At 37.2% G+C, this 18534-nt stretch overlaps 1 protein-coding gene across 1 annotated transcript in view; it reads left to right on the forward strand.

The window, feature by feature from the left end:
- Window positions 1–18534, forward strand: part of TENM2 (teneurin transmembrane protein 2) — a 985642-nt gene that overhangs the window by 823374 nt on the left and 143734 nt on the right. The window contains 3 exon segments of the mRNA XM_074292010.1: window positions 518–723; window positions 13444–13458; window positions 13460–13640. Coding sequence (XP_074148111.1) covers window positions 518–723; window positions 13444–13458; window positions 13460–13640 — 402 coding nt within the window.

Here is an 18534-nt window from a genome sequence, read left to right on the forward strand (position 1 = left end):
GGTATTTTCCTTTTGCACATATTTTAGTTTGGTGGGGTTGTTATTTTATTTAACAAAATGTCAAAGACTGTATTGAACTTGTTTTTGGTGTGTAAGAGGAATAATTAAAGTCTAGAAGAATTAAATTCAATGCCACATTAATATTACCCCTTCCCTGTTGATAATTTTTACATCCCAGTCACATTCAGGGTGGCTGGAAGGCGCACAAGCAGCTTTACATGTACTTATCTGACTCTCTGCTCTTATTATATTTGATCAGCAAAGAGCAATCACAGAATTAAAAAAAAAAAAAATAGTGTGCCAAGATTCCAGATGCCCTAAGGTATGAATTTATAGCTTTGTTATTAAAAACAACAACAACAAAAACCCAAAAAACAAAAATTAAGCTTTAATTTAAAGAAAAAAGTTTTTGTGAGTTTAAGTATTTAAAAAATTTTGGCATATAATTAAACAGAAATTCAGACCCAATATATGCATGAAATATGTCACCCACTTGATGCATCTTCTTGTTTTTCAGGGCCCTGGACTCCAAAAAACAGCAGCATAGATAGCGGGGAAGCTGAGGTAGGAAGACGGGTCACCCAAGAAGTACCTCCAGGGGTGTTCTGGAGATCTCAGATTCACATCAGTCAGCCTCAGTTCTTAAAATTCAACATATCCCTCGGGAAGGATGCTCTTTTTGGCGTGTATATAAGAAGAGGACTTCCACCATCTCATGCCCAGGTATGAAAATGCTTGATAGGAATAAAAGAAAAAGTTAACATCCTTGTTAAGAGAGTCAGTTTTTCTAGACCTGTGGGTTATCCCTTGGGCTATCAGGTTAAGTCTTTCAAATGTCACATATATTCTGTGGCAGATTAAAATGTCAGGATGACATCAGGCAAAATTTAGCCCTTATATTTCTGGGTGCTTCTCCTCTACTTGATTTTTCCTAATTCTTTTATTGTTTTTGAGAGAATTTCTGTTGGAGATGGGCTCCATCTAAAGTATTAGGGATGAAGTGATTAGACTGGGTTTTATTGTCTCTGTCATTATTGCTTTAATCCCATATTGGTGGAGGAGGGAAAGGGAAATCTTCCAGTGGCTCTATCTTAGAGGCATATTAGCACTACTGAACTATGCTTACAAGAAGAAATGTAGTGAATCTAAGAAAAAGCATATGGTGTTTCCTTTCCATGCTAACTCATGAAGCCAGTGGGCACAAAATAAAGAGGATTTAGAAAACACATGCATTTAGAGAGGAGAAAAAATATATCTCATCAACCTATCATGATCAAGTCAAAAGAAGATTTCAAAACCTGTCAGAAAAGTGTGCATGTAGCAAACGCCATTTAAGGAATTTAGACTTTTGGAGGCTGGGAGGATCAGTGCAAGGACTATGTTTTATTTTTCAGCAGATGGGAATGCGTAGATTTTATATTACCTTGAACAGCATTTGCTGTAGGCAGGGATAAATAAGGTAGAATTACTGAGTCAAACTCATTCTACATAATCTCATCTGCCCTATGGAGAGAGAAGCTAAGGAGGGAGGCACATCTGTGAGACATCCCTTAGGCAGGGGAACCTCATGGGTTGTTGTGAGCAAAGCATTTTGTAAACTTTAAAGCATTAAAAAAAAAAAAAAAAAAAAAGGAATCACTACTTAGAAATACAGGGATGGAGGGGGATTGTTTGTTTGTTTCTTTGTTTGAAAAGGAGCCTCTGCAAATTATTCAGTTTGGAGGAAGTATCTTACATTTTTTGGTTCCAGTTATTCCAGAGAAACACACTGGAGTATTTTCACTAGTGAAATAATCTTCTTGTACCACTCAGGGAGGCGTAGATATGCCTCTGAGGCCTTGTGGAAGACTAAAGGAAGACCAACATTGGGACTTGAGTCTTTCATTCCTTCAAGCATAGTAGATGAAAGGAGTTTGACAGAGAAGCCATTTGTTCACCCAGACTGTTGTAGGTACAGAGTGTAGCTTGTTCAGCATCCCCTGTGCCTGGAGTTAGAGCTTCTGAGAGTACATTTTGCCTCACATGCCTACTAACTGTGTGATTCTTAGCAAAGAATTTAGCCATTATCTGCCTCAGTTCTCTCAACTGTAAAATGGGGATAAGAATAGCACTCACTTCCCAGAGTTATTTTATAGATAAAATGAGATATTTGTAAAGTATTTAGCATAGTACTTGGCACATATTCAGTGCTTAATAGATGCTTGTTTCCTTCTTGCATGCATGCAGAGAAAAAGATAAAACACTGACTGTCTGAAATACTTAGAGATATATGAAATTGTAGCCTACTCAATTTTTTCTCATTTTCTTGTTATCAATCAATCAGCCAATCCTTAACCCTTTGTTATATATCCATGAGCACTCTGCAAGGTGCCAGGAAAATAGAAACAAAAAAAATGAACCAATCCTTGCCCTCAAAGAACTTACATGATATCAGAGGAGATAATATAAACAAATTTCAATATTTACTGAATGTATATAAGAGAAATAGAGGGTGGAACAAGAAAGACAGGGTGCCTTGGAGAACATTATTCAAGGGATAATTGTGAAATAACTATCTTCTAGAGACAGCCTCGAGTATGTTTTAAGTAGAAATAGCTGTATATATTGAAACTGAACATGTACCATGTCTTCACACCACTTTCTACATAAGAAATACTCAAGAAATGTTTATTCAGTGAATGCTAACACTAGTTTGTGTTTAGCTTTGGCTGCCAGTTTGAAATAGAGTTATCTAAAACGATTAATTAATATTATGGATTTGAGCACAATGCCTGATATGTTACAGATGCATCATAAAAACATGCAAAATAATAAATTGACTTTTGATTGATTGGAATCAGCCAAATGTTGGACTATGATGCTCAAAAACATTTAAGATGTGTAGCATAAGGGATAGTTTTATAAAATAAATAAATTATCATGAAAGAACAAATAAATAGAAAAATCAACCCAAGTAAATAAAAGACTTCAACATTTCTTCATTGCCTTTCTATCACTGCTACTAATGACAATGCTGATGATGATAATTATAACTAACATTTACAAAGCACTTACTACATGCCAGACACTATGGTAAGTGAATCACAATTATTCTCTCATTTGATCCTCACAACAGCCCTTCAACGTAGGTGTCGCATGTCCTACAATAGATAGTCCTTTCCAGGGATAGCTAAGTCACTCACGACTGGAGCCATTATAGGATTTCTCATTGTGATTGGCACATTCTGTCAGAGTATGTAAACATTTTAAGGATTGGCATTCTCTCCAAGGTGACTCATTTAAAGTAGTCGTGTGTGTGTGTGTGTGTGTGTGTGTGTGTGTGTGTGTGTGTGTGTGTGTGTGTGTATGAGAGGGGGGGAGGGGAGAAGAAGAAGAGGGAGAGAGATGGAGAGAGACAGAAAAACAGAAGAGAGAGGGAGAGAAAGATGAGGAAAAAGAGAGACTGACAGAGAGAGAAAAAATAGAGGAGAGAGATGGAGAAAAAGAGAACAGAGAGAGACACAGAAACAGAAAGAAAAAGAGAGAAAGAGGTAGAGGAAGAGAAAGAGAGAGAGAGGACAGAGAGATAGAGACAAACAGAGAGACAGAAAGAGAAAAAAGAGATAGACAGAAAGACAGATGGAGAGTGAGATACAGAAAGACAGAGAGAGACAAAGAGACAGAGAGACAGAGACAGAGAGAGAGAGAGACAGACAGACAGACAAAGAGATGGGGGACAGAGGGAGCATGCACTTCTTGTGAGTAGGTTATATCAGATGGTTTGCTTAAACTATCAAGCATCTTTATACAAGTATTCTCAGTAGTGAAGAGTTACCTTAAATCTCTCAAACTTTGGATTCTCAGCTACAGAATGTGAATAGTGGGATATTGGAAAGAACAAAGATCTTCCAACCTAGGCATATGCCACATATGTCATTAGGATCTGCTTCCGGAATATTCAAGGGTTTATGTTTCATTTTAAGGTCAACATTTATTTAATACTCAGTTCATAAAGGACATTATTTTTGTTCATCAAACAAACTAAAGAAATTGTAACTTAGCTACACTTATATTTGTAATTAACAAATTTTATTTTAAAATCACAAAGTTTGTAAAGCACTAGCTCTTTTTAATCAAACCTTTCTCTTGTATCCTAAAAAAAAAAAATTTAACTAACCTTTTCAGCTTTATATTCTTAGATAAAAAAGGATCTTCCCAACTGGTTCTTAATCCATTATCATTGCACTATACTATGAAGCTAAGGTTGTAAAAATTGACAAAATAGTACTCTTCTAAAATTTAAAATTTTAATGGTTTTTCTTTCCTGTCTGAATTAACCAAATTCATGTACTGTTGCCTGAGCCACAGAAAATAATGACCAGAGGTGTAAAAGGAGGCAAAAATAAAGTTGATTTTTCCTTTACTCAACTATAGTCAGCTGCAGTTGTTACAATGAGAGTGATTCCAGGGGGGTTGGGAAGGAGGACAAAAAGCACACTGACTGTGATAGGAAGTAGAATCTGCTGAAAAGAAGCTCTCCTCTGGCAGAGGAGAGACACACCAATGGAGAAAATTCAGAGGAGGATCCTAATCCCCTGGACTTCTTGGGAAACCAAGTCACCATACTCATCTCCTTCTTCCAATACCAGAGCTTTATAGAAGGAGATGAAGGAAATTGAATGAAAAGTGGAAAAAGCCATGGCAACTGTGCATTCCCAGATACTGGAAAAACTGCTCGTGATCTCAACAAGTTCCAGATCCTGGGATCCCTCCTTTATCAGAATGCTACTGAAACATTAAACTGTCCTGGATCACATCTGGTACATACTATTTACATGCTAGGACTGAATATGGAGAGTTGAGTTATAATTATAATAGTCTCTTCCTCACTTTGTGGGATTGTACAAGTCCCTCTTTCTAAGCCTTAGTTTTCTTCTCTGTGACGTGAGTCACTGGACTAGGAAATCTCTGGCATGGCTCCCTGTTCAAGTGGTCTCTAGTTCTAATCCCAAAATTTAGGAAGCATTTTTTCTTTTCTTTCTTTCTTTTTTTTTTTTTTTTGGCTTAGGCATTTGGGGGTGCCTTGGGTCTTGCCTAGGGTCACACAGCCAGGAAGTGTTAAGTGTCTGAGACCAGATTTGATCTAATGTTCTCCTGATAGAGCTGGTGCTCTATCTACTACATCAACTAGCTGTCCCTATATTTTCAGTAAAGTGCATCTCAACTGCAACTTCAAAATACTGGTTGTTCTTACTATATCTTGTATATAGCCAGACACTTAGAAAATAATATAAATTATATGGTATTTTCTCAAATACACATAGATAAAACTCATCACTATCAAAAAATGAATCTTCTTAAGATATCAATATGAGCTGATCATTCTTTGAACTACCAACCATGAATTAGGTTTAAAATATTGAATAAGATCTTAGAAGGAATATGATTTTCTACCCTCATGGAATTTGTACTCTATTATCTTGTACATTACAGCATAGCAATTTTTTAGCTTTAATGCTGAAAGTGAAGTGTATAAGAGCACCTGAGAGGTTTATAGGAAGGAAAATTCATTTCCACCTGAAGGTAACTAAGGAAAACTTCATGGAGGAGGCAGCATTTGGGCTAGTACTTGAAAAATAGATAGTATTATAGAATCATATATTTAAAAAGAAAGAATCTCAGGATTATACAAATGAGGAAACTGAAGCTGAGAGGCTAAGCACCATACCTAGGGTCATATAGGTTGTAAGTTACAGAGCTGAGATCCAAATACCTGCTCCCTCTTTCCAAATCTAGATTTAGGAGTTATCTACCTAAGCGGCCCCTTAATTCCTGAATGAGTGTAGCCTAGTGTTTCATGTTTCTAAGTGAATCACAGACCTCTCAAAAATTCTCAGACCAGTTTCAAATATTAGAACCAATATGACCTGGCTATGTGCTGAGCATAGATAGAAAACCCATAAGCTGTTACTGTAAGTTAAGAACTTGGGTGGTTAAAACAATGAGTGAGTTCACTTGACAGTTCATCACTGATCGCTACTGATATGTCAAGCTGGGTAAAATCCTTTGTGAGAACAAGTCAATAATCAGCAAATTAGGTACATGATTAACCGGAGACAACAAGATGCAGTTACCGCCTGGGAACCCTGCTGGGACTTCACCTTCTCAGGATTACTGTTTAGCAAATATTAAAAAATGCCTAGTTTAGTCACTCAAGTTGATGTACCAGTGAGTCCTATACCTTTCAGAGGTAACCTTGTAGGTTTTTTTTCTTTTCTTTTGTTTTGTTTTTAGTGAGCATGCATCTCAAAACTGGAAGAGCTGAAACAGCAATGTAAGTTTGAATGGTGGATGAAATAGGAAAAGAAATTCTTGAGCGCATCAAGCTAAGATGTGCTTCTAGGTTATATGTTTAATGTGTAAAAACAAAAAAAACAAAAAAAAACAAGCTTTTAAAAATAAAAAGGAAAATATTAAGGGACCATAAATTTTATCGTATTAATAAAGACTGAGTTTAAAAACACAGTATATTAAGAATAAATAGAATAAAGATACAATGAATTGAGCAAATATCTTTATCTGTGCCCATCAACTTTTGCTAGCCCTGGTTTATATCTCCAATTTAATACTTTGTTGGGAAATGGGTGTATCTCTTTATGTTTCCTTTTTTTCTTCCTTTTTTTCCCTTCCTTGTTCACTTCTTTGCAAGTAAATCTGCTCATGTGTTCAATTCTAAATGTAAATGATTTGAATTACCCAGCAACTTAGATGTTCATTTGATTCTTAAATATCCCTGAAACCTTAGTGCTGGCCTGCTGCTGCTACTGCTCCTAATTCTGCCTTAGTGGAGTCTGACTTGAGTAATTATCAAGTCAGAAACTACTTCTCTCTCTCTCTTTCTTTTCCACACCCTCCCCAACCTCCTTACACTTCAGTTTAGTGTTTAGCATGATGGGGTGGTGCCCTGCAAGTTAAAATGGGAAGGGAATACATGTGTTTGTTTTGCTGTCAGTTTGTATATCACATCAAATACTAATTCACAGAATTCACTAATGAGATATTTAATCTCATTTTTAAAAGAGGATAGTTTTACAAACACAATCTCAAGTCTTTATTGACACTCTGGGACCTAACATAGGTTAGGCTAAAGAGATTTTGTGAAATCTCTAAAAGCCTCAATTTCTACAGAAGTAGATGTAAAGTGCCATGAAAAGCAGACATCCCTCCCAAGGTCCTTTGTATTTGTTGGTGGTGTCTAAGGGTACCCACAGCAGTCAGTACAAATTAGCATGTGTCCACACGCCTAGTTACTAAGCAGCAAAATCCAAGATAGAAGGGCTTTTTCTAGTGTTTTCTTTTGAAAGACTCAAGTGCAAGTTTATTGAGGAGGAGAGCAAGGGATCGTAGGCTTAGAACTAAAAGAGAGTTTTTCCAATCTAATCCCTTTGTGTAACTGAAGAGGAAAATCAGGCTTTGAGAAGTCAAACAAGCTTGTATTGATAATAAAAGCAGAGCAAGGATTGGAATCTATCTCCTGTGACTCACACTATCTACATGATCTTAGACCTTATCCTACCTGTGACTCAGTTTCTATAACAATAAAAGGAGGAGGTTGAATTCTGTGGCCTCTGTGGCTCCTTCTAGCTCTTCACAATCCAACAATTCCAGCTTTTCACTATAACACACTGCCTCTTAAGGAAGAAACTTGAATTTGCCTTCTCCAAAAGGCAAATGTTATTGCCTTTGAATCTTAAGTGATAGCAAACAGGATGTTATATGTGTAAAGTCAGTGTAGAATAATGAACCTTATTTATATTTTCTTGACTAAACTACCAGGTTATATGAGAGTCATAGGCATTTCTATGTTGAGATTTCAGTCCATTAAGGCCTATGAAGATACAAAGTTCCCAAAGTGATCATGTGGAGGAAACCAGAGCATAAAAACAAAAGACAGACATAAGTTGAGAAACTATTCAAACTTTTCAAATGCAAGGGTCCAGGTCACACTCTGAGAGCAGAATTACTATCCACAATGGTTCTATTCTTCCATGCACCCAGGCATTCATTCTGTGGCTGGAAGCCTTCACGGTTTGTTCCCCTATTCTCAGGGATGCATTTGATTTATTTTTACATCTAGCCCACACGAGACACTCCTATTGATTCTGGAATGGCATGGAGCCAGATGTGACATTTTTGATAAACCATTGGATAAAGACAATTAGATGAGAACGTGCAGTAAATAAAGAATCACATAGGCAAGGCAACAAGAGGTGAAGTATTGATTTAGCCGGCCTTGCGGTAGAACAGATCTACATTTTGGGATGGCCTTGAGACTGTTATTAGCTTCACTGACCCAGACCGGGTATGCCATAGTCAGGTGACTCATCTGGTCTTCAGAGAAATCTCTTCCTGCATTACTCTGGGTTTAATCAGATGGACAACACAATTACCTAGTGACCTTGTGGGGAGAACTGAAATGTGAATAAGAGAAATCCCTCCTGTTAAGCATGGTACATGTCTCCTTTGTGATGTCTACGTCGCTTTTCTGACTCTGAGACACTGTGTTTCTGTCGTATAGCTGTTGTGTTCTAACTTGAGGCAATGCCTTATTTTGATTGTTGCTTAAAATTGAGGACAAAGCTTTATCTCTTAGGATTGACTTACCCAGGCAAAGACTGAGTAATGCCAGATGGTTATAGGTGAAGGATTCTGGAAGTGCTGGTATATGCATTCCTGTGTTCATCTGTCCCACTTTCACGACCTTGTCTGCAAACCCAACACAAAAGCACATTATTAAATGGAAAGGAAATGTGGCCAAGCATCGAGATGTTTTGAGCTGTTCTCATTTTGAGCATGTGCCTAGTGGCTTTTTGTCTGCTTTCTAGAAAGTGGCATTTTCAATGGATTTTAGAACTAAATCAGGCCAACCACACAGGTAAATTGGCAGCTGTTCTCTGCAAGGCTGAGGATATTGCTCTTTGCTCCTACAAAAGGGGACATAATGAAAGAATACAGCAAAGAATTCTACCAGTGTAGTCACACCCAAAGAGGGGGGAAATGGTGCAAATGTTGGAGTACAAGCCAGTCTTTTTTTAAAAGATGTCAGTGTTTATTCCTCTCTCTTTGGTCTGTTTTGTGTTCCTCTACGTGACTGGCACAATGAGTGACAAGCAAGTTGTTATAACTAAGAAACGTAAAGATAAATTCCTTGACACAAATTTATGATCTTCCTCTCGAACCTGGAGGGTGAGTATCCAGAACAATCCTTTGCAGCTGTGCCCAAATGGCATCTTGCAGTGAAATATGGAGATTGAAGACTGGTCAGGATGTGAAGTCTTGTAACTGCCACAGGAGGCCACAGTGATGGAAGGGCAAGACACCTGCCGAGGAGCTGGCCGTGGTACTGAAGAGGTTGTCTTTCCTGTACCTTGGACTAGTACTTCCTCTCTTTGAAAGAGAGAAAAGAAATTGTGCTTAGCTTTAATGAGGAGGATTCCTGGTGCACTTTGCCACGGGCATTGCTGGAAGCAGAAAGATATGTACAGGCTCCTTTGAGTGACCTGCTCTTGCTAAGTCACTCCCACGATCACTGGATGAGACCAGAGACCCTGTGGCTAATGTGGCTTCAAGCAACCCTCACTTGTGCATGCTGTTTCCCTTCAATCCTACCAACTGCTGCGTTTGCCCTGCCATCTGAGGTAGAAGCAACATCAGACATAGAGGAGGCAGAGGAGGCTGCCAGCACCAGGAGAGGAGAGCAGCATGCCGTCAGAGAGAAATGTCAGCTTTTATTGCTTTCCTTTTCCATGTCAACCCTTAGTGAACAGACCTTCCAAGTAGCAATAAAGTTATTTTCCCCCTTTTTCTAAGGGTCTTGGACCCAATAACAACATCTTCCCAAAGGGTAATAAGTCTGTCTTTAACCCTGCCCTCCTTGGCAGGTATGTGTTTGTATAGGTTCCAGGGATCATCCCTGAGGCAAGAATACAATATACTGAAAAAGATTGACAACTTATCTTCCAGGGGAAAAAATGAGTAGTATTGTGTGTGCCTCTCTGCTATACTTTAACTCCTTCCCCAAACCACTAAGTTTTCTTCATTACAACTCCTTCATAGTCTCTGCCAAGAGGAAGAGGGAATTATAATTGGATCAGTCAAATATTTTCAGTGGTTTGTTTCTTTGCCTCTTGAGCTCCTGTAAAAGTTGCATTTAATGCCACTTTGTGAATGACTGACTGATGATTCTGAAGCATGGACTTCACATAGCATGCTAACATGTTTTCAAAGAGTGGAGAAACCAAAGCAAAGAGGGTAGGGGGGTTTTTTGGTCGTTTGTTTTATTTATTATCACTCTCCCCACTCATTCTGTGTATCGAAGTAAAGAGAATTGTAGGCTGCCCTGAACAGCCATGAAGCCAGCTATAATAAACCCTTTCCTCTTTGGGAAAGGAACTGTGTGTCTTATAAGCTACTTTTGTTATTAGACAGTATGGAGATAAAGTGCAGTAACTTTCTTATTAAGCCAAATATAGTACGGTTTCCAGGGCTTGTATCTATTCTATGCTCTGAGTTTGCTGAAGTTGGGTCCAGGAGAAGCACAGCCAGATGTTACTGTTTTTCTATCATTGAATTATCCATCTATAATATCATTACATAAAGAAGTGATGCTGGCCAAAAAAATGGGTCACTGGAATGTGGCCTCCTTCTAAAGTTAGCCAAGTCTAACCATGTCTGCCAAGCCAGCTGGTCAGGCTGAAACTTAACTTAAAACTTAACAATTCTAGAGTGCATGGCCTCTCTTGAACCAAGTGGTTCCCAAGTAAACCAAGTGCTTCCAGTCTTCAAATTCCAGTTGCTCAAATGCAAACTTGATGGTTCTCTGGTCTAAACCATTGAGTCTTCAGGAATTCCTATCCCTTCCCCAAAATCTAAGTATGATTATTTGTCCTATGTCTCATTGCACTGTGGATGTTCTGTGATTATTTATGAGATAAATTGGAATTTGAAGGGGAAATGTATATCTTCATGTCTTTAGCGAGAAACATCTGTTAATATTATAAAACATTCTGAGAATGCATCATGTCCTAGGTTGATATATACTCTAGAAAGAAAAATAAACCATAAGAATATGACTTTTGGGGAGACAAGAAAAAGGACAGCTTTAAAGGATCCCCTGAGTTGAGTCATATGAAATAGATATCCTTTTGTTAAGAATTCCACTGCGAAATGACAGTGATGAAATCATGTTTGTTTCAAAAAAAAAAAAAATTCATTCAGGTAACCTGTCTTCTGCATCAACAAAGGAAAGGACTTTAAGGAGCCAGATGAACTACCTCATCAGAGAAGGTGCTATGCTCTGTGAGCAAAGCAGAATTAAATTAGCCAGAAGAAACAAGAGATGTGCAAAGTTAGAGAAATCATCCTAAATGTTCATATGGACTATTTGTGTCAGACCTGTGGCAGGATATTCTGAACTCAAATTGGGCTGATCAGCCCCAGTCAGACACATTGTAACTTAATTCTAACATAATAATGATATTTTGGTCCTCTTCGAGAATGAAGGACAATATCTATCTATTCATATTACACACACACACACACACACACACACACACACGCACATATTTTTTTTTCCAATGTCCAGCAAAATGTCTATGTCTTGAATTTTTCCCTAAAAGTGATTTGATTAGTTAAGGACTGGGTATTCCCTGTATCTAAAGTGATTTTCATGGTCCTTGGCTGGTCAACCCAATCATAGAGTAATCTCGTTCTTTACAAGTTCCCTAATAGGGGTGATGTTTGAGACCCAAAAAATTAAGTCCTTTCCTACTTTGGCATCAATGAAGTGATTTTTGATTTTTCTAGCTAAAAATAATTTATGGAAATGTAATTTCTTCAGTAGAATCTTAAGACATTTATTTAGGAAAAAATGTCTTTCTAGTCTGAGAAAGCAGCATCTTTGCCACAACTGTAAAATGGAGATAATAGCAACAACCTTCTAGGACTGTTAGGAGGATAAGTAAGATATTTGTAAATTGCACAGCAGAGTGTCTAGCACAAAGTAGGTCTATATAAGTGCTAGCTATCATCCTCATCATTGTTATTATAGTTATTATTATTATTGTTGTTATTATTGTTTTAGGTCACTTATCTCAGGTCTTAAAATCCAGCCTCCCACCTTCAGTCATGACTAATAATCAATTAACAAAGAAGAAATTAAACATATATATAACTTTCACTCTTTGTAGATAAAATGTCCCTTCCTGAGGCAAAACTATTTCTCGTTGACCCACTAAAACAAGAGAGCAAACCCCATTCTTACTTTATTTACCTTGCCTAGGAAGTTTCCAAAAAGATTTGGGGTTGAACTCCATAAACATCCCTGGACTAATACTCACTTTGGGGAACAAAGGGAGTAGGGAGAGAAATTAATTAATCCCATAGTGGGAATTTGCATTAATTAAAAAATTCAAAAATTGGAATGCTTAAAATGTTCCCTTAAATGCTTCAACATGTCTTTGATATTAAATGATACAGTATGGTGGTCAGAAGGCTGCTTTATTATAGCCTATAGCACTTACTTCCTAACTCCCCAGCTAGAAACAAGGATCTTTGATCCTCCCTCTCCTGAATCTCATTTATAAAATGTGTCACAAGTTCTATAATTTCTTTCCCAGACAAACTCTCAAATTTTGATGCTTTCCATCTATATTCCCAATGCCATTGCTCTACTCCACACCTTTATCTACTTCATCTCTATATAACTGCAATGCTTTTTCTGAATGATCTTCTTTCTTGCTAATCTATCCTGTCTGACAGTATCAAAATCATCTTCCTAAAATATTCCTTTCATCATATCATTCATTTGGTCAAGAATTCCCAATGACCCTATTGAGTTCCACAGCAAGTTTAACTGTTTGCCAGCATGCAATGTCTTCTCCTCACAGTGGCCTATATGTTTCCTCTACATACCAAACTTATTTCTCCATTCATGCCTTTGCTCACATTCTTTCTTCTACGTGGAATAGTCTTTCTTCCATTTGGAATTACCTTATTCTTCTCCTCTACTATCATAAATCTATCCAATTGTCAAAGCTTAGGTCAAATCATATTTCTTCATTAAGTTTTCTCCTCTCATTCCAACTTACATAGCTCTTTCCATGTTTTGAACTATTGGATCTTTTTTGTTAGTTGGTAATTAAACATTTTATATCTTCCACAAGGTTATAAATTCCTCCTTGAGGTTACTATTTTGTTTAAATATAAATATAAATACTTTGAAAACCATTAAAACTTTATACAAATGTCAGATAGTATTAACATCATCAGCAACATCACATCTCCATAGTATTGGACATATAGTAGGTATTCAAACATATTTAATTGTTTTCAGAGAAGAAGGAAGAAGAGTATTAGAAGTGTGGGGTCCATCTATTTCACATGCAGTTCCTTCTCTTCTAACAGTATGACTTCATGGAGGCGCTTGGATGGCAAAGAGAAATGGAGTGTGGTAGAGTCTCCCCGGGAACGCCGGAGCATCCAGACACTGGTCCAGAATGAAGCTGTGTTTGTACAATATTTGGATGTAGGTCTATGGCACCTGGCCTTTTACAATGATGGCAAAGATAAAGAAATGGTTTCCTTCAACACAGTTGTCTTAGGTATGTATAAGAATGGATCTCATTCCCTTACCCTTTAGGTACTAGAGTTAATGTCCCTATCCATTTGACATGAGATACATTCCCTAAGTAGTTATAGTTTTTACATATCACAAAAAGCTGTTCTCTATAAACCACAATAAAAAGAAAGTAGATATGATTTTTTAACAAATGAGCTGATATAACTTTTAAAAAATTGGGAGGCACAACATCAGAAGAATTATTCTGAAAATTCCAAAATGATTTTTTTTCCCCTGCAGTCCAGGTTTCACCATGTCTTAAATACACCTACACACACACACACACACACACACACACACACACACACACACATGAATCAATAAATTCCAATGGTTCCCTATGACCTTTAAAATCAAATACAAAATGTTTTCATTGTTATTTGAGGCCCTTCATAATGTATTTGTACCTAAACATACATATTTTCTTTTCCATTCTTTGTACACCTTATCACTCCCCCTTCTCAAGTATTTTTGATCGAGGGGACACTGGCATCCTTGCTACAATGAGACACTCCATCTCTCAACTCTGGGCATTTTCTCTAGATGTCCCTCTTGCCTGGAATTCTCTTCTTCCTTATGTTTGCTTCTTGCCTTCCCTGGTTTCATTCAAATCCAACCTACAGGAAGCCCTTGCTAATTCTCTTAAATCTAGTGCCTTCCCCTTGTTGATAATTTACTGTTTATCCTGTACTTATATTATTTATACACTTTTGTTTTACTTGCTATTTCCCTCATTAGATTGGGAGATCATTGAGGGCAGGGATGATCTTATTACCTTTAAATCCCAGTCGTTAGGATAGTGTCTGGCATATAGTAAATGATTAATAAATTCTTATCAACTGATTGACATTCAATCAAGAAAGAAAAAAAGAGAAGTGAAATAATACCTTTCTTTAAGAACCCTTCAGTGAATCCATAAAATAGGGGTAAGAGTCCAAACAGATTTCTTCAGGTTCTATATTAGCACCAATCATAAGCATTTTAATATATATCCTTCCATGTACGTGAATTTTATAAATTTCATAATCTGTTTTATCTGCCTTTTGTTGAGCTAAGAAATACCTCCTTTCTCATGACTTTTGCCATCTGCAAATGTCCAAACTCTCAAGACAAGCCTTTTCAGTCATTTCTCACAAATACTTTTTAATTCACAGCATGGTTAAGACCTGTTCTTCCAATCCCATGGCTCCTGAAGCACCATCTGCTTCCTGAATGACATAAGATGACTCCTAATTCAGGAAACATTTCCTTGCTAATGGCCACAATCTCAGAGTGTTTCAGAACCAGACACACTTAATATTGCAACACTTAATAATACAACTGAGCTTTGAAGTTAGCCCCTGGCTCTTCTATTATAGGAAAATTCCTAATACCTAGGTTGCAGAAATGTTCCCCTTCCTTGCTGGAATTTTCCAGATCAGTTAGGAACTTCAATTTCTTTTGTTAAGTGATTTGGGGGGTGGCAAGGGAAACAATGTATAGAAAGGGGAAACTTGCAAGGTCGCTTAAAGAGATAAGAACTCCACCAAAGGAATTGATACAGGACCAATTTAAAACCAAAATCTAATAGAGACAACTGAAATAAAACAAATTTGCTTTGCATTAAGGTCCTTATATATGCAAAGAGTGTGTTGTAAAATGATTTCCCTTTAGTAATCCTGGGTTTATATCAAGAAAGTATATAGTATACATACCAATGCTGATAAGCAGGATTTGAAACAAATCTAGACAAGTTATTAGTAAGTAAGCCCATGGTCAACAAACTCCTTAGAAGCAGAAACAAGTATGATACATGCCTGTCAATGTCACTCTCTTGTCCTCTGAAGACAAAACCTATCCATGAGCCCATCTGTTTCAAACACAGTGATCTATTTATATTTGGGCTTGCAAATAAGAATCCTAGCATCTTTCTGGTGAATTTAGAGAGTTGAATTCTATACCGATTGTTTTGTTATTTTGTTTTTTAATAACCTTAAAAGAACATTGATTGGGAGTAGAATTATCTCAGTAAGTCTTTCATCTCTTCATTCACTTTGCTCTTATGGATACATATTGTATTTTTCTATCCTTAGTAAAGGTTAGTAACAGTGACACAATGGATAGAGTGCTGGGGCTGGAGTAAGGCAGGTCTGAATTCAAAGGTGACAGATACCTGAGCAAGTCATTTAACCTCTGTTTACCTTAATTTCCTCAATTCTAAAATAGAGCTAATAATAGCATTCTCATAGGGTTGTTAGTGAGTATCCAAGGAAATAATATTTGTAAAGCACTTCATTCATTGCTTGGCACATAGTAGGGGTTTAAATAAATATTTTCTTTCCTTCTTTCCTTTTCCTATTTGGAGACAAAATCCCAGGAGAATTTCCCTTGTCTGCACTATCTTACAAGGAAAGTCAAAGGTAACAGGTCTAATAGTTGGGTAGATAGAGAAATGACAGTAATTGGCAAAAATAAGGAGGAAAGAACAGTGTTTAATTCCGTTCAGAGGTTCTCTCTCACAAGTATTATTATCGGAACTTTCTCCATCAAGAGGGAACAGGGAGCTGAAAGTGTGATATGAAACAGAAGAAATGATGTTAGATAAGTGTTAACTACTAATCACATTAAATATGCCTTTGAATTCACGGAAAAATCCTTTATGTGCTCCAGAGAGAAGAGTAGACTCATTCCATAGATAGACTACATTTTCAGAGAAATAGAATTTTTTTTCCCATTTTTTAATTTTAGATCATCCTGTGATTTAGCTTCTTTTGAGAAAGGTCATTCTTGAGGAGACTTGCTCAACCAATGCAGATCTGTGCCAGCTCTGTAAATTAGAATATTAGAGAAATGCCTAGGGCACTGAGAGGTTAAGTGATTTGCCAGGGTCACCCAACCAATATGTGTCAGAGGTGAGACCTAATTCTCATCTTGCTAACTCAAGACTTACTCTCTTCAATGCACTATCCATCTCAATACTTTTAATTTCTATTTCTATAGGCTTTAAAGTTGACAAAGCATTTTATTTTCATGGTGTCCCACAAGTCTTAGTGCAGTTTTAAGCTTTTAGCTTAACTGCAGTTCTAAGCCCTAACAACTTAAAATTGCATTCTGGTCCACCCTTGACATCATCTTGGGACCCCTAAAGATTCAAATCCTTGACCTACCATGTTTCTGAGACTTATTTTCTTTTAACGTCAAAAGAAGGATAGAGGGAAATTGTACAAGTTGATTTCTAAGGTGCCCTAAATCAGTGATCATCTGAAATAGAAGTGGAAGCCCAATGAGGCAGGTTCTCTTATTATCCCTATTTTTCAGATAAGAAAACTGAGAATAATGTAGTGACTTGCAAAGCTATTCATCATCAGGAGGCAAGAAATTAACCATAGTTTTCATAGGTTCCACCATATCTGCTGTGGAGTTGGTTTAATCCAGGAGTAGTCAAAATTTGCTAGATATTGCAATCATCCCCACTCATGCTAGTAAACTGTCTTTCCCCTTTCTAAATACTTGACCATAGTAGACAACATAGAAAACTGATTCTGGATAAGTACATATTTTCATAATCGAATTTCTGAAAAAAAGTACTCATTAAACAATGTCCCATTCAGTGGATAGAGAGAAATAGAGGAGAATCATAGCCAGGGAGAAGTATTTTGTTGTGAAAATTCACAGGAATGATGGGAGCCATGAGGAAGTAAATGGATATTCCCTGTCTAAGTGGGAGGGTTGGTCAGATCAATATTCCAAAGCTAAAGAAGGGATGGGAGGTTGTGAAGTTTTGTATATGGATGGCATCAGGGTGGATAACAAGAAAATGGCCAGGGTATATAAAGGGTATAGTTTCTTCTTGCTAGATATGGTGGACCTTTTAGTACAGAGCTGAAAAGGTTAAGTGTCACAGGGCATGATCTTTGGTTCAGATTAATGTGAAGTACCTATGTGTTCCCTAGACAAAGTTGTCCTGTGTAAATGAGGAAGGGAAGATAGAAACAAGATATAACAGCAGAGTGAAGAAAGTTCCTTTTAATCTTGACAAATCACTCGAATTCAATAGGCCTTTCATTCATGAACTGCAATGACATCAAAAATGTCTTTTTAAAATAAAGAATCCCTCTTCAGAAGGTTAAAGGGAATTGGATTCCAAATATACCATTAAATTATTTGGGTTTGGGGGGATAACCTGCCACTCTGCCACCAGTTTCTTCTTAAATTTTTAAAAATAAATTAATGAAGATATTTTGCTTTTTCCCAATTAAATAGAGAAACAGTTAGCATTTTTTTTTCTAATTTTGAGTTCCAAATTATCTCCCTGTCTTTTTTCCCTCCACCCCATTGAGAAGGCAAGCATTTTGACATAGGTTATACATGTGTAGTCATGCAAAACACATTTCCATGTAAGTCATGCTGCTGCCATCAGTTTTTTTAGTCAGAACTAGGGCAGCACAAAGCACAGGGTTCTCCTTGCTTTGTTGCTGACCCCAGAGAGATTGGTGACAACTTTGGCTTCAGGAATGTAGCTTCTCTGTCACCCCCTCCAAGTTTTAGATGGTGTCAAAAAGGTGGACAAGTGAGCAAGCATGTATTAAGCACCTACTATAAACCAGGCATGGTGCTTACCTCTGGAAGAGAAACAGGAAATATATAACTAGTAAGCTGCTTGCCAGAGATGCTACCAAAGAATTCTGTGTGAAATTAACCTGGGGAAAAATTGGCTTTACAGATCCTCAAATTGTGTGCCTAATTTTTGAAAGAATAAATCTGTTCATCAGATGATGATTAAATTGCCAGCAACAAACTTTATTCCTGTGTTGGTGGAGAACTCACAAGTGAGATGCCCTATGAAAAGAAAGTGATATTGCTTGCTTTGGTCTTACAGTCCAAGGTGGGAGTAAATG

This window comes from Sminthopsis crassicaudata, chromosome 2 (genome assembly GCF_048593235.1).
Source record: "Sminthopsis crassicaudata isolate SCR6 chromosome 2, ASM4859323v1, whole genome shotgun sequence".
Taxonomy (NCBI): Eukaryota; Metazoa; Chordata; class Mammalia; order Dasyuromorphia; family Dasyuridae; genus Sminthopsis; species Sminthopsis crassicaudata.